The sequence below is a fragment of the Mus caroli genome, chromosome 16 (assembly GCF_900094665.2).
Source record: "Mus caroli chromosome 16, CAROLI_EIJ_v1.1, whole genome shotgun sequence".
In the NCBI taxonomy this organism is placed as follows: Eukaryota; Metazoa; Chordata; class Mammalia; order Rodentia; family Muridae; genus Mus; species Mus caroli.
This window is the reverse complement of record NC_034585.1, coordinates 88,956,707-88,971,723: the sequence shown is the minus strand read 5'-3', so window position 1 is coordinate 88,971,723 and position 15,017 is coordinate 88,956,707. Positions and strand designations below refer to the sequence as shown.

At 46.9% G+C, this 15,017-nt stretch overlaps 2 protein-coding genes across 14 annotated transcripts in view; one reads left to right on the top strand and one right to left on the bottom strand.

The window, feature by feature from the left end:
* The window catches only part of Ttc3 (tetratricopeptide repeat domain 3), a 101,334-nt gene extending 99,882 nt beyond the window's left edge, over positions 1–1,452 (bottom strand). For 3 of the 10 annotated variants that reach the window (XM_029470712.1, XM_021184393.2, XM_029470713.1), the window contains exon 1: positions 1,225–1,450. In XM_029470712.1, coding sequence (XP_029326572.1) covers positions 1,225–1,270 — 46 coding nt within the window. In that variant the 5' untranslated portion in view covers positions 1,271–1,450. Of the gene's footprint in view, positions 1–1,224 lie in introns of all 10 variants that reach the window. The other 7 variants (XM_029470718.1, XM_029470719.1, XM_029470720.1 and 4 more) reach the window with 6 other exon arrangements.
* Pigp (phosphatidylinositol glycan anchor biosynthesis class P) lies at positions 1,378–7,893 on the top strand. Of its 4 annotated transcripts, none has more exons than XM_029470723.1 (5): positions 1,378–1,456; positions 2,006–2,109; positions 4,514–4,586; positions 6,883–7,001; positions 7,569–7,893. In XM_029470723.1, exons 2-5 carry the CDS (start codon positions 2,028–2,030, stop codon positions 7,691–7,693), a joined length of 399 nt encoding a protein of 132 aa, XP_029326583.1. In that variant the 5' UTR covers positions 1,378–1,456; positions 2,006–2,027; the 3' UTR covers positions 7,694–7,893. The 4 variants fall into 4 exon arrangements, with proteins under 4 accessions (XP_029326583.1, XP_021040047.1, XP_021040046.1 ...); XM_021184388.2 differs by lacking the exon at positions 1,378–1,456 and adding an exon at positions 1,464–1,594; XM_021184387.1 differs by lacking the exon at positions 1,378–1,456 and adding an exon at positions 1,657–1,832.
* Positions 7,894–15,017: the final 7,124 nt, after the last annotated feature.

Sequence of the window (15,017 nt, the reverse complement as noted above, 5' to 3'; positions counted from 1 at the left end):
TTAATCTCTAAGTATTCCAGAAATTAAAAGAGAAAAAAGGAAAATTAAGCAACAATAAGAAAACCGAGCAGGAGAGAAAGACAATCCGCAGCCCTTGAGCGCAAAGCACAAACCCCTGACAAGCACAGTAGTGGCAATTGAATCCCTAGGAGAGTTTTACCGTATAACAAACCCATTTTCCTTAAAATAAAATACACATTTCTTGAAAGAACGTGTTCTACCTAGAGCTGTGGTTGTGAGAAAACTGCCCCGGAGAGAGCAGTAAAACCTGTATGATTTCAACCCTGTTCCCTTGATCCCTCACCAGAGTCCAGAGCTTTAAAAGGCAGCTATAAACACCCTGCAATACCCAGTGTTAGCCATCTCCTGGTGAGAGGCACAAGCACATACGGTGGAAAGAATTTGCAAACTGAAGGACTGTAGTCTGGAAACTACAAGCTTCTGAGAAAGGTACCGTGCAGTGGTACCGACACACCCTCGGCTTCATTTTGGTCCTTTGTCCCCCCCTAGTCTGTCCCCTCCCCACTAGGGGATGGCAGCCCAGGCCTCAGTGACGTCGCCAGCCCTGCGGAGCAGCAGCCCTGCGCAGGCGTAGGAAAAGGCTGCAGGTGGGGAGGTGGGGTGGGGGGCAGCTCTGCGTCCCCCACCCCCGGGTCCTCCCAGAATCGGGGGTGGGAGTGGGGGGGTGGGGAAGACGCGCGCGCACACACAGACCAGGGGCAACGCGCACGCGCGCCACCGCAATTCCAACCCCGCGCACGCCGCAGGCCCCCTACACAGCGCACCTTTGGGGACCCTCGAGGACGCACGCGCGCGCCTGCCACTGCAGCCTGCCGCAGCGGCGGGCGGGCGCGCGCGGGCGCTGAGGAGGGGGCGCGCACACCACAGGGAAGGCAGTGACAAAGGTGGGAGGGGAACCACCATCCTCAGAGGATGAGGAGGACGCCCACGCCGTCGCAGGGAAGGGCGAGCGTAGGAACAAAGCGGGCCAGCCGCAGACCCAGAGGCGCGTCCCCGAGCGCTCGGGACGCGGGAGGGGATACCTGGTCCGGGATGTCACCCGCGCGCCAGGCGACGCGCACACAAAAGCCCCCCCTCCTACCGTTAAGGACGCCCGAGGGTCACTGGACAAAGGGAACACACCCACAGGGGCAAGGGCGGCCACACCCCCTCAGCGCGCGGGCGCTCGGCGAGACGCGCGGCGACGCGCACACCCACACTCACCACACACCCACGGAGGGAGGTGTGGAGCGCCCCGATGCCCGGGCATCTCGGCTGCGGCGGGACACGCAGACGCTTCCGTGAGCCCCGCCGCGCGCAGGGTCTGCACTCACCCGGGCCCGCAGCCCGCGAGCCTCAGACGCGGGCTGCCGACGCCTCCGGCCCTCCACGTCAACCAGACCCGCAGAGCGAGCGCTCCGCGGCTCCTGAGGCGGGCGAGTCACGTGGCTTGGAGGTGCGCATGCGCAGTCGACGCGTCTTCCCCTCAGCTCGGCGGGGTGGGTGGTGAGACCGCGCTAGGCCCCCCGCGCTGCGGTCGCCGTGCGCCTGCGCCAAGCGGCGGGGGCGGCTGCCAGCCTCTGCTTTTCCTCAGGTTTTTTATTTTTTTAATTTCCGCCCACGCTGCGCGGGGGGGGGGGGGGTCTGAGCCGCGCCTGCGCATTGGACTGAGTGGGGCTGACGGGTGGGTGGGGACGGGTGGGTGTCGGTGTTCGCAGGACTCAAGGTCCAGGGTGTCCCGTTACGAAGGCCGGGACAGGGCCCATCATGAGAGGGCAGGACTCGGGGCCTCGGTCCGGCCCGGGCCCCTTCCTCGCCTCAGAGGGTCCGAGGTGCGCATTTTCCCCGCAGCGCGCGCTCTCGCCGCCCCCTCAGCTGCAGTGGCGCGCGCGCGCGAACATCCGCAGTGGCTGTGTCCGCAGCAAGCGATGAGATTATGTAACAGACCATTGGTGAAGGGGGGCGGGGGGAGATGTCTGACGACGATTGTGTTCCTTTTCCACAGATTGTCTAAAGCCACAGGGAAGATGGTGGAAAATTCACCGTCGCCATTGCCAGAAAGAGCGATTTATGGCTTTGTTCTTTTCTTAAGCTCACAGTTTGGCTTCAGTAAGTACTGGAATGATGGATGGCCAAGGCCCTTAATGGTATTTGAGGATCAGGAAATAATGTGTTTGTCCTTAGAACGTACACACATGAACTGTTGATTCTTTCTACCTGTGTCTCTTCACCAGTCCTAAAAGGGGTACCGTTTGTTTGCTCAGTTTATGTATCCAGTTCTAGATGAAATCTCCAATATTTATTTAGCACTAGGCTTGATGCTAATGTGAATAAAACCTGGCCCCAACCCTTGAGGTCATAGTCATGTGGAGAAGCATAGTAAACCCACAGTTCAGAGAGCATGATGAGTGCCCTGGAAGAGCCTTGGAAGGTTTAGAAATTGGGGTTAGCTACCTCCAGGCCACTCCCTGGCAGTTCTATCAGAATAAGTTAGGAAGGACCATGGATAGAGTCTCTGAGTGAAGGCCTGTGAAGGTTTGGAAGTGAGGTGCTTATAGCTCCAGGATAGCATGCTGGAGCTGAAGAGTGAAGATAATGGGCCAGAGAAGTCAGGTGTAAGAATGTACCCTTAACGCCCGAGATCAGCATTGATGCCCACAATGTTCCATTTTGTAGATGAGGCCACTGAGGCTTACAAAACAAACAAACAAACAAACAAAAAAACCAAACTTAATATGACCAACTCAACAAACAGAACCAAAGTCCCTCTTCAAATAGTTTGGAAGATATGAGGCAATCAAGTGGTAGAAAATTGAATGCCCACAATCCAACCATCTGGTCCTTGATAGAAATCAGAATGTCTATGTGGAGGTATCCTTCCCAATTCTTAAGTGAAAAGTACTAGCTTAGCTGTAGTGTAGTGGGATGAAGAAGCTACAGTTACTGGCTCTTTCGTGGAATCATTGTTTGGCCTGAGAGCTTTTTGTTTTTGCATGAAGTGAACCTGTGAAGTGGGTGCTGCCTTGCTTCCTCAGTTTAAAGATGGGAATACTGGATTTAAGTAACTTGATCAAAGCCAAATAACAACAGGACTGGAATTAGAACAGGTATACTGGCAGACTTCGCTCTACTGAAGTCCTTTAACTCTTGTATTAACTTGGGTAATTTATGCAAAGAAGCTGCTTAATAAACATTAGCTGCCCTTTATTTCTATAAATTACTATTCAAAGAGGATTTTAAGGATTGGAAACTACAAGCATGTTAGATAAACCAAAACCTAATTGAAGAATTTATTGAGTACTTACTATGTATCAGACAGTGTTAGAGGCCAGGGAAAGGCAAAATAACCAAACCTTGTCTGCCTTCATTTGAGCTTTCTGCATAGGGGGTAGGAGATTAAGGAGCAGGAAGAGCCCTCCTCATGTGCTGCGCTGCAGTGTGCTATCTTTTACTACTACAACTTACCATGCAGAAAGGAAAAGAGCTATGTACACATCTTTGTCCGGCACCAGAAGCTTACAGAAAGCACACTCCATCTCTTCAGGAGTGACTGTATTCCAGTCTTGGCATACAAAGCTCTGTAACACTTCATTCTTAAAACAAAAACCACCACTGCTGATGTAGCCTGAAACCCGCCTCCACCACTTCCTTTGTACAAATGAGCCCTTTCTCGTGTATAAAAATATACATGTGCGTCTCAGGACTGTTTTGAGGATTAAATGAGTTAGTCCGTGTGGAGAAGTTTAGAACCTATCTAGTGTTACAACACAGAGACGGCAGAAAAGGAGCCTACAAGACTGGGTGTTGGTAGGAAGAAGATTGTGTACAAACAGTCAGAACCAGAGGTGACAAGTTCCCCTTTAAGCAACTAAATGCAATTACCTCTTCCCTGTGGAGAAACACTGAGCACGTAAAATGCAGAAGCAAATTCTAGCAATAAGTTCCTAAGAAATATGTCCGTAGACTTTTTTTTAAATTATCATTAAATTTGTTTACATTTCAAATGATATCCCCCCTTCCCGGTTACCCCTCCACAAATCCCCCATCCCATCCCTCCTCTCTCCCCTCCTCTTTGCCTCTATGAGGGTGCTCCCCCACCCACCCACTCCTGCCTCACCACTCTAGCATCCCCCTACACTGGAGCATCAAGCCTCCACAGGACCAAGGACCTCCCCTCCTAGTCATGTTGGATAAGGCCAATCTCTGCAGGATACTTATCTGGACCCATGGATCCCTCCATGTAAACTCTCTGCTGGTGGTTTAGTCTCTGGGAGCGCTGGGTGGTAGCCATAGACTTTTTAAAGTACAGTATAAGAGCTAAGACACTAAAAACGTGTTGATATGGTAATTATGGTAAGTATTATAAGACTGGTACCAATAAGGAGCTACAGGTCCTGAATGTTGAGAGAGTGAGGCAGGCCTTTGGGGAGCATCTTTATTGTATATGAACCTTACAGACTAGACCATGCCGCACTGACATGTCTTCTTTCTCCCCTTACCCTCTACCCTGCAGTACTTTATCTTGTGTGGGCTTTCGTTCCCGAATCCTGGTTAAACTCCTTAGGCTTAACTTACTGGCCTCAAAAGTAAGTTTAATATTTCTTCAATGGGGGGTAAAACTGATATGGTTTTGAAGGATAATACTCTTCTCTAAAGCCCAAGCCTTACATCCTTATGGCTTTTAAAATCCATGAGTATCTGTGTTGAAATTGAATGTCGCCTTTATTTTTGTACTGGGGGAGGGTAGGCGGGGTATTCTCATGTGCGTGGCCACGTTGTATGTGTAGGTGAACATATTTGCACGTGCAGGTCGTGCCTCAAAGTTGATGTCAGGAGTCTTTCTTGAGGGTGACATTGAGCCCAGAGTTCTATGGTACAGCTAATCTGACTAGCCGGCTTGCTCCAGAATTCTCTGGGTCTAGCTCTGAGTGCCAGACTTACAGCTGGCCTGCCACATAAGCTCAGCACATACCTGGGTCTGAGAATCCAGACCCAGGTCCACACACTTGAGTGGCAAGTGCTTTAACTAGTGAGCCACACCCCAACAGCCATACCGTAAAGGTTATTAATATATCACTAATTAAAGGTGGTGGGGCAAACGTTTATCTCCGTTTCCTCCTAAAATTATACTGTTGCTGGAAAATCTTTTAAAGGTATAAGCATACAAAATGGGATAGTAGGTAAGATATTAACAAAATTTTAGGACAAGATAGAAGAGTCTGGGTTTTCCATGTGGTAGACGAGGGAACCCAGCAAGAACATTTATGCCCTGGAATTCCAAAAAGGACCCAGACCTCAGGAGCAGCAGTGTCTCTTGGTAATGGTAATTCTGCATTGGATAGGAATTGTGTTTAAAATGCATTAGACCTGCTGACTCCCCTTCCATATCTTAAACCTGGAGATTAATCCTGCCCGCCCCTTCAGAAAATAGTTCCATCCCGTGGAAAGTGCTGGGCAGAGTCTGGTCTGGAAGTTACAAGGGTTAACTCTAGAAATGAAGCACAGGGGACAATTAACAAGCATCTGCTTGGCCAAATAAGGCTCCCTCCCCAGCACCTTGCCTTCCCAGGCTTTACCCTCTCCCAGAGAAAGGTGGGAGGCACCTTTCTGAGGAAGCTGACCAGGGTAAAAGGCAGCATCTATAATCTAACCTTTCTGCCATCTCTGCCCACGCACATCACATACCTTACTTCCTATCAGCTTATCACTTGGATCTTAAATATAATACGCCGGGCTGGTGAGATGGCTCAGTGGGTAAGAGCACCCGACTGCTCTTCCGAAGGTCCAGAGTTCAACTCCCAGCAACCACATGGTGGCTCACAACCATCCGTAACGAGATCTGGCGCCCTCTTCTGGACTGTCTGAAGACAGCTACAGTGTACTTACATATAATAAATAAATAAATCTTAAAAAAAAAATATCTGATTTAAAAATATATATATATATATAATACGCCATCATAAACACCAGGCACTAAAAGAAAAGTCTGTCCTTAAATACAAAAGAATAGAAGATACTTAAAAGAAATGGAGATAATGCCATCTACAGAAGGGGAAAAAGGTTTAATCATCTGAGATGAGAAAGAATCCTGAATGGTATGCTGCCCAAGGGATTTTTTTTTAATTACCATTGAAAAGTTATAAGCATGGTAATTAAAATGTTATCTAGAAAGTTGACTGTTGAGACAGTGGAACAGAAAGCAGAGATGGAAAACAGAGAAATGTATAGTGGTGCAAAAAATTTGGAAGTTGTAGCAAAGGAAAACGGTAGGGAGGAAATGATTTCACAAGACCTGGCAAGATAGAGCACTTAGTGGACGTGACTGTATGGAGAGGAAAACAGAGACATATAAGAATCTGATTCTGGAGTTTTGATAGATACTGGGGAAACAGTAGACAGAAATGTATAATTTCAGAAAAAAGATAAGAAAACACAATACACTAAGGTTCTCAGTTGCAGATGTTATTGGCATAACCAGTTGTTTTTAACTGCCGTCATAATAAAGTGAAGCATGTGCAGAAAGTGTGAGGAAGAAGTAAACACCGTATTTTCATTTTAGAGCATCTAGAGAAAATGCCTGAAGCTGATGAAAATCAAGAAATAATGTAGGCACGTTATATGGAAATGAGGATGTAAATACCAGAAGAAACAGCTCAGATATTGAAAGGGCATGTTTGGGCAGAATAAAACTCTAGGGTTGGGATGGCTTGGCTGAGACAGGTGTCTGCAGCTGTTCATTGGCCCCTTGTAGCACTATCTGTTACATGCATACATCAGCTACTTTAATAATACTCTAGATTGTTAAAGTGTGTTTTGTGACTGACTCTTGGGAGTTATGACTCCTTGACAAGTTTGTTGACATGCCTGAATTCTCTTGTGCAGATACTGGGCGGTTGCATTGCCCGTCTACCTCCTCATCACAGTTGTAATTGGTTATATGCTCTTATTTGGAATCAACATGATGAGTACCTCTCCACTTGACTCCATTCATACGATCACAGGTACGTTTATATGAGATAAAATTATGAGGCATAGAGGAAAGAGATATTAGTACTTTTATCAGAAAAGCAATCAGGAATAGGCCTAAGAAACGCGTTGGGAGAAAGTCAGCTGATCCATTCAACATGGCATGATGATTAATCTCGATTGGCAACCTGAAGGGATTTAGAGTCACCAGGGAAACCAATACAGAGCATTCTATGAGGTTTATCTAGAGTCAGTCTATTGAAGTGGGGAGATACCTTAAATGTGGAGTGTACATGGGCTCTAGGTCTGAATAAAAAGGAGAAAATAAGCTGAATATAAGCATTTATCCCCGTCTGCCTCCTGACGGACAAATGGTGGACACCTGTGATCCGTTACCTCCTGCTCCTACTGACATACCTTCCCCTCCATGGTGAATTGTCTCCGTACAACTAAGCCTTAAGTTGCATTTGTTAGGGACTTTGTTACAGCATGAGATAAATAGCTAGTAATAGCTCGCGGTGTTTGCCATCATCTGCACATCAGCCTGCTGAGCAGTGTGATAGGTCTCAACCAACCACAGAGCTTTTCTTCTTTTCTTGCAGATAACTATGCTAAAAACCAACAGAGGAAAAACTACCAAGAGGACGCCATCCCAGCTTTGAGAGATGTCCCCATTAGTGAAGTAAACAAAATGTTTTTCCTAGGAGCCAAAGAACTCAATACCTAAAACTGAGATGTGTATAAACATCCTAAAACCAGGCATTTACAGTTGTGGGCTGAATAATTTTGAGCATAATTATATTGACTGTCCTTTTAATACCCAATATTGACATGTAAAAACATGAAAGTTGATCCCTTAGATTGAGTTCAATTGGTATTGTAAATATTTTCAACTGAGTTTTTAATTGACAATAAATAAAATACCACTTGAGTAGATCTATATGTGCACACATGCATGTGTTCATGGGTGTGTGAATGCATACATGCACAGTGTACATAGAGGTCAGAGAACAACTTAGGTTGTCTCTCTTCAGTGCCCTTCGTTTGAGACAGGGTTTCCCATTGGCCTCACTTCACCATGTAGGCCAGGCTGGCCCACAAGCTTCCAGGGCCCTACCTGTCTCTGCCTCCTACCCCATTATAACTTTTGTGTGGGTGCAGAGATCCAAACTCGGGTCTTCATGCCCCTACAGTATATACTTTACCCGCTTATCTCCCCAGCCTAACATAAAGCAACCAAGAACGGATGTCTCCCAAGTCTTCTAACATGCAGCCAGAGTTGAAAGTGACTGCCTTGTCTGCCTGTCCTTAGCTGCTGAGCCAGTGATCCAGCAAGACTGTGGCTGCTGCTTACAAAAGAGCAGGAAGTGGTCAGAGCTGCCACTCAGTTCACAGTGTTCCCTTGTCCTCTCAGGGATGGTGATGGGCCTGCAAAGTTTTCAAATGGCTTGGAGTAAAACCTAGGACTCCCCTGCACATTAACCTCAAAACCAGATTTTCATTCTGTCTCTCAAACACATCGTCTTTATGCCTCCTAAGGGGTCGTCCACAACCAGGGCTTTTCATGTTATGGGCTATATGTCTCTCGAGGGTTATAATAAACTTAGGCTTCTCTTCACCTTAAATAATCTCAGGACCTTCAAATATTTTGTACAACGCTTCAAAAGAGCTTGTGTGATTTGTATATTATGTTTATGAATAGTGATCATGGGGCAGTGAGATGGTTTGGCGAGTGAGGATAACTGCGGACAAACCAAGCAACCTGAGTCTGATTCCCAGGAGAGAACTCCCTCGAGTTGTCTTCTGACTTTCACACACATGTAGTGGCCTGCGTACTCATGCACACACCAAAAAGTAAGCCAGTCTCTTCTTGGTTATAAGGTTAATTTTGCCAATCATCCCCTTTTTACCACATGTGTTTGGCCCCATGCATATCCACACATCTATACCCGTAAATATTCAAACGTGTGCATGCAACACACACATGGGCACACACACAAAAACTATGTTAATACAATTTAACCCAAAACATTGATACAGTAAAAAGCCTAGTCAAAAACAATGAAATTTAAGACAAATTACTTTTAGGAAAAATACTTATACTTTCAAGCACAAAACTTGTGTCACAAATAGAATCATCTTCAAATTTTGCAGGTATCTTTAATGCCTGGATTATGGAAGAAGCTCAGGCTTGTGCCCACGTCTTCAGTCAGTCTGTACATTAACACACGTTGAGAAACTTAGAGAATGAGCATAAAATACTAATATATTACTATTATTTTGAAAATAGGTTTGGTCTCATAGACCCTCTGTGATCTACTCGGCAGACCATAGATCTGGGGGAAGGGATGAGCATGGAATAGAACACAGTCTATCAGCATGCAGGGAGCCTGTCTATCAGCATGCAGTGTGCCTGTCTATCAGCATGCAGGGAGCCTGTCTGAGCATATATTCTAATGCAGCACCTCTCCTGGCCATTTCACACAGTTTCACCCTCGCACCCCAGGTACTGATGCCCCAAAGGGTTATGTGCAAGCCTTAAAACAGATCTATACAGGAGTCATTTGTAGTTCATTCTAGAAGGAATGAGTTAGCCACTACAGATCTACCTAACACCCCAAATAGGCAGCTATCAGTAGATATATACCCTCTCTGTCCCCTCCTTCCCCCACCCCCACATCCCCCAGGGGACAGTTCTCTTGCTTTCCAGCAGCTTCTCTGAAGGTCTGTGGGACTGACTCACCGTTGCCATGGTACCCATGCTGTCACCAGGCCTGCGCTGGCTTGTCTTCCTGCTGCATTGCTCCCTTTGCTACCCACTCCAAGAGTTCCAATGAACCACCTACACACTCTCAGACAGAAGCTGGACCTTCAGCTGTAACATTTTTATTTGTGAAGATTGGGTGTCAGCTGTGCGGCTGAGATGTGCGATGCATGTCCCTGCTGCATGTCAGAATTCAAGAAAAGTGTTTGAAAGCCAGATGTGGGAGAACATGTATATAAACCCAGCACTGGGGAGGTAGAGGCAGGAAGATGCCAAGGTCAAGGTCATGTTCGACTACATAGTTTGAGATCAGCCTAGGTTAAACAAGACATTGTCACAAAAGAGAGATAGAGACAGACAGACAGACAGACAGAACTGTTTGAAAGAAACAGCATTTTGCATTCAGCCTAAATAATAGCATAAAGTACTCCAAACAGAAAATGTCAATTATAAGCATATTACTCTAGTAGGTAAAGTTGTAGGAAGATTGAAATTAAAAGTCTAGATGTGGGAGGCAGAGGCAGGCGGATTTCTGAGTTCGAGGCCAGCCTGGTCTACAAAATGAGTTCCAGAACAGCCAGGGCTACACAAAGAAACCCTGTCTCGAAAACCAGAAAAAAAAAGTCTAGATATAAGATTGCCTCGCTGTAAGATGGCAGAATTTCAATGGCTCGACATGACAGAAGTTTATTTTGCTCTGTGTTTTTAAGAATAGTTCTGATACAGTTAGCAAATCTGATTGATGCCCATGGATGAGAAGAACAGATGCATTCCACATTATCTATGTGGCCCATGACCAAGGACCTCAGTACCTTAGTAGCACACAAAGTTGTGAGCACTGACAATGTAATATAAATACATTTGGGGACCAGGAGAGTCAGGGATTCAGAGCAGTGGCCTTGCAGAAATAATTCAGGAACAAGTGTATGCATAGACCAAGATTTACAAATAAGCATGATCATAGGGAAGTTACCATCAAATCATTCCATATTTGTCTTGAATCTGCAAATGTAGTGTTCACACACTTTGCTTTATGGGCTACGGTGACAGCTCATGGTCAGAGCTGGACAGCACTAGCCAAAGCCTTACAAAGCCTTACTCAGATGCTATGTTAACCATGTCATAGTCCTCCAAAGTTGTCACTTGTGACAAAGTCGTCCACCTGTGTCAGAAATCTTGTTTACATGGGCCTGCATAGCTATGAGTCAGCCCACATCAGCTGTCACAGCTGTCCTAGGGGGGCCCTTCCTCTCCCTGTGACATTGGTCTCCCATGCCAACCCTTCTAGCTGTCCCGTCAACGTTCCAAGAGTTGGCACATCCTTAAAGAGACTCAGAGACTCAGCATTCTGTGAAGGACATAGACATCTGTCAGTGATGAAATGACTGTGTCCACCTTGTGATGGACACAGCCAGAGATCCAAAAGATTTGCAAAGCTCAAACTAAAATCAGGCCTTTTTCCTTCTAAGACATGAAGCTGAGTGGGCCTACGGCCCTGGGGATATGGGCCAGCGACGCATGCTGAGGAAGATGGAAGGGAACAGCTGATAAAGCAACAGCTGTGCCGATGACTGGGGTGATCACAGGATCAAGAGTGTATTTGTTTTGTTTTTTGGGTTTTTTTTTTTGTTTTTTTGTTTTTGTTGTTGTTGTTTTAAGACAGGGTTTCTCTGTGTAGCCTTGGCTGTCCTGGAACTCACTCTGTAGACCAGGCTGGCCTCGAACTCAGAAATCCATCTGCCTCTGTCTCCCAAGTGCTGGGATTAAAGGCATGCGCCACCATGCCCGGCTCAAGAGTGTATTTGTAAGATGCTACTATTTGTCATAAGACTGAGCTTCCCAAGGTTCTAGGCAACTTACCCACATCCGTACAGGAGTTTCAGTAAGTGTACCCTGGTCCTCAGATATGAAATAGATGTCGTGTCAAGGTGTTCCATTTTTTCCCCCATTTCTGACTATGTTTTGATTTCCTACTGTCCCTTCATGGCAAAGATTTTAGAATCATTTGATGTGGGACCTCCCCCATCCCCGCGCCCCCCCCCAACCCCCCGGGTGCTCGCTTTATCTGAGACCATAAGACAATAAACGTTTGCAGTGCATGGTGTTCCTTCTCCCCGCCTCTCTGCCTTTTCCACACCCGTAGGGCCCATTTGTCCACCTCGGCACTTTTCTCTAAGGACACAAGTTTACTGCTCACTGCCCCCAGACCACCTGTGGTCAAGCCTTAGACACTTCAAGCCCACTCTCTCAGGCTCCTTCCCTCCACAAAGTCTCAGGACCCAAGATTGATGCTGGGGTCAAGAGGCCTCTGGCATCTCCACAGTGTTCTTCTCCACCTCTCTTTGACATAAGTCCCTATTTTAAATTTGGTACACCACAGCCCGAGCTAGAGTCCCTGTCCCATGCAAGAGGGTGTGGGACCTCAATTTCCTCTGGACGTGTGAAGGGAAAGGGAACTAGCACATGGGACTTCTATGAAGTGCCTGGGCACATCAGCTCATGCCTGTATCCCAGCAGAGGCTGAGGCATAACTGTTGTAAGTTCAAGGCTCTGTGGGCTACAAAATGAGTTCCAGTTCAGCCCAGACTGCAGATGAGCCTGTCTCCAAACAAAACAAAACAAGGATGGAATGTGCCCTGTCTCAGCCCTCTCATTTCTGCTCACTGGCATGTGGATTTAATGGTGAGTTCTGGATGCCTCCTTGGACTACGGAATGTCATAAGGAAGAGAAGCCATGCAAAGACAGGAAGAAAAAAAGGCAAAGCCTGAAGGCTGCACCTGTGTGGATAAGACAGAAATGGCAGCTCTGCTGCTTCGGCCACTGTTAGTTTGATTTTTCTAATTATAGTCCAGACAAAGCTAAGTTAACACAGTTCTCCTCATGATTTCAGACACGAAGCCCACCAACTTCCAGGATGGCCTTAGGATTCCGTTCTCAACGTTGAAGTGGTCAAGAACTATGTAGGAAGACCTTTAAGTGCGGGTTCCCAGGCCTAGTAAACCTGGAAGACCTTAGAGTCTTCAACAGCACCCTGGAGGCATAAGGTAGGCTGGAAACCAAAGGCGAGAGTGAGTGGGGTCTTCAGAACCAAAAGCCTGGGTGGGGATGGGGTCCAGGCTCCAGATCACCTCCCATATGCACAAGAGGTTGTTTCCTGAGCTGTCCCAGCTACCGCAGCTCCCTCCAGACACCACAGGCACATGCCCAAGTAAGTAGTCATGCCAACTTGCACAAACACCGCGGAAAAAACCTCAACCCTTGGGCTGTGGTTCCAGGAATGGGGTGGAAAGATACCATATTTCTTCTTTGGTCAATCTATAGCAGCAAATCATAAACCAACTGTCAGGAAATGGCTCACTAAGGACCACGTGTCCTGTTTGTGATTTACAGCAAGTAAGGAAGCAGTACACGTTTTAATTTGGACACGTGAATAGTGATATGGTGTGACATGCTTATCAGCTAAACAATAAATACGCACTAAAATGGCTGAATTCCAAAGAGCCACGTGAAAAGTGTGGGAGTCTGCTCTCTCAGGACCAAACTAAGCAGCCAGCGCCCTGCTCCTCACCAACCTGACCTTTTCTAGGTTGTTCTGCCTCTGAGTTCTCAGTCTGTAAAACAGCATTCTTCTTACATTCTTTTGGGAAACAAGAAACACACAAGATGCTGAAAACATCTCTCCCCTCACATCCTGGTTGCTCTTGTGTGTCAATGGACACGAGCTACAGTCATCAGAGAGAAAGGAGCCTCCATTGAGGCCTCCATAAGATACAGCTGTAAGGCGTTTTCTCAATTAGTGATCAAGGGTGGGAGGGCCCAGCCCATTGTGGGTGGTGCCATCCCTGGTCTGGTGGTCCTGGGTTCTACAGAAAAGCAGGCTGAGCAAGCCAGGGGAAGCAAGTCAGTAAACAGTTCCTCTCCATGGCCCTCCATCAGCTCCTGCTCCAGGTTCCTGCCCTGCTTGAGTTCTTGTCTTGACTTTCCTCCAGGGATGAACTATGACCTGGAAGTATAAGCTGAATAAACCTTCCCTCCCCAACTTGCTTCTTTGGTCATGGTGTTTCATCCACAGCAATAGAAACCCTGACTAAGACACCTAGGTTGGCTCATAAGTCAGAATGCTCACCACGATATTAGTCATGTTTGTTCTCCTGGGGACTGCCCTGGACCCTGCACTTCATCTTCTTCAACCTTCACGGGTCTGTCTTAGCTCCCTGTGGCAGCAGCTGAGATGACTAGTGTGACATCTTAAGTAAGCGGTTGCTTACAGCAGCAGGGATTTCTTCTCTCACATTCCAGAGGCCAAGAGTCTGGAGAAAGGTGTAAAGATCAAGTTTGCCATTAAGTTTGGCACCCTGCAGAGGCCTTGGGGGGTCACACACCCCTTCTGGTGGCTGGATTTCTGTGGCTGCCTCAGGGGCCTCATTGTTCTCTTTCTGGCAGCACATGTGTTAAACTGTCCCTGGCCTTTCTCCTCCCAGGGACACTTGTGATTAGAGTTTGGGCTCCCTGTATAATCCAGGCTGATTTCTTCATGGTAATATTCAATCACATCCTTTAAGTACCCCCCCCCTTCTTTTGATATGGTAACTATGGTGGTCAGTATTCACTCTGATAGAATCTAGAATCGCCTGGAACATGAGCCTCGGGGCGGACCTCGTTGATTATCTTGATTGCATTAGTGATGAGATGAAAAGACTTGTCCACTGTGGGCAGTGCCATTCCCCAGCTAGGGGCCTGGGCTCTCTAAGGAGATGGGTGCTGAGCAGCAACCAGCATTCATTGCTCTCTGATTGTGACTGCGGTGAGGCAAGCTGCCCCCACCCAGCTCCAGCCACCTTGACTTGCCCACATTGAACTGTAGCTAAGACTTTCCCTTCCCCTTTAAACTGCTTTTGTATTTTATCACACTGTCAGAAAAAGGAACTCAGACCACAACATTGATAAATCCCAGCAATTAAAGACTGATGTTTTTGAGGGCTGCTCCAGTTTACTAAAATATTATACTAGAGCACAATTTACAATTCATCTTTTTTTTTAAGGTGGAGTTATATCTCAGTGGTTTTCTGTTTATCCACTAATCACAAGGCCCTGGGTTCAATCCTCTGTGCAAAAAATAAAATAAAATAAAATAAGGTCAACCCAGTCCACAAGTTTCTAGGCCAGCCAAGGCTACATAGTGAAACACTGTCTCAATCCTTAATCATCAGAGAAATGCAAATCAAAACAACCCTGAGATTCCACTTCACACCAGTCAGAATGGCTAAGATCAAAAATTCAGGTGAC

Bases quoted from the DNA above. Each gene is read 5' to 3' on its own strand.
- Pigp (XM_021184385.2), top strand. From the start codon at position 1,929: ATGAGATTATGTAACAGACCATTGGTGAAGGGGGGCGGGGGGAGATGT. The intron at 2,110-4,513 runs GTAAGTACTGGA...TCTACCCTGCAG, and splicing joins AAGCTCACAGTTTGGCTTCA to TACTTTATCTTGTGTGGGCT. The intron at 7,002-7,568 runs GTACGTTTATAT...CTTTTCTTGCAG, and splicing joins CTCCATTCATACGATCACAG to ATAACTATGCTAAAAACCAA.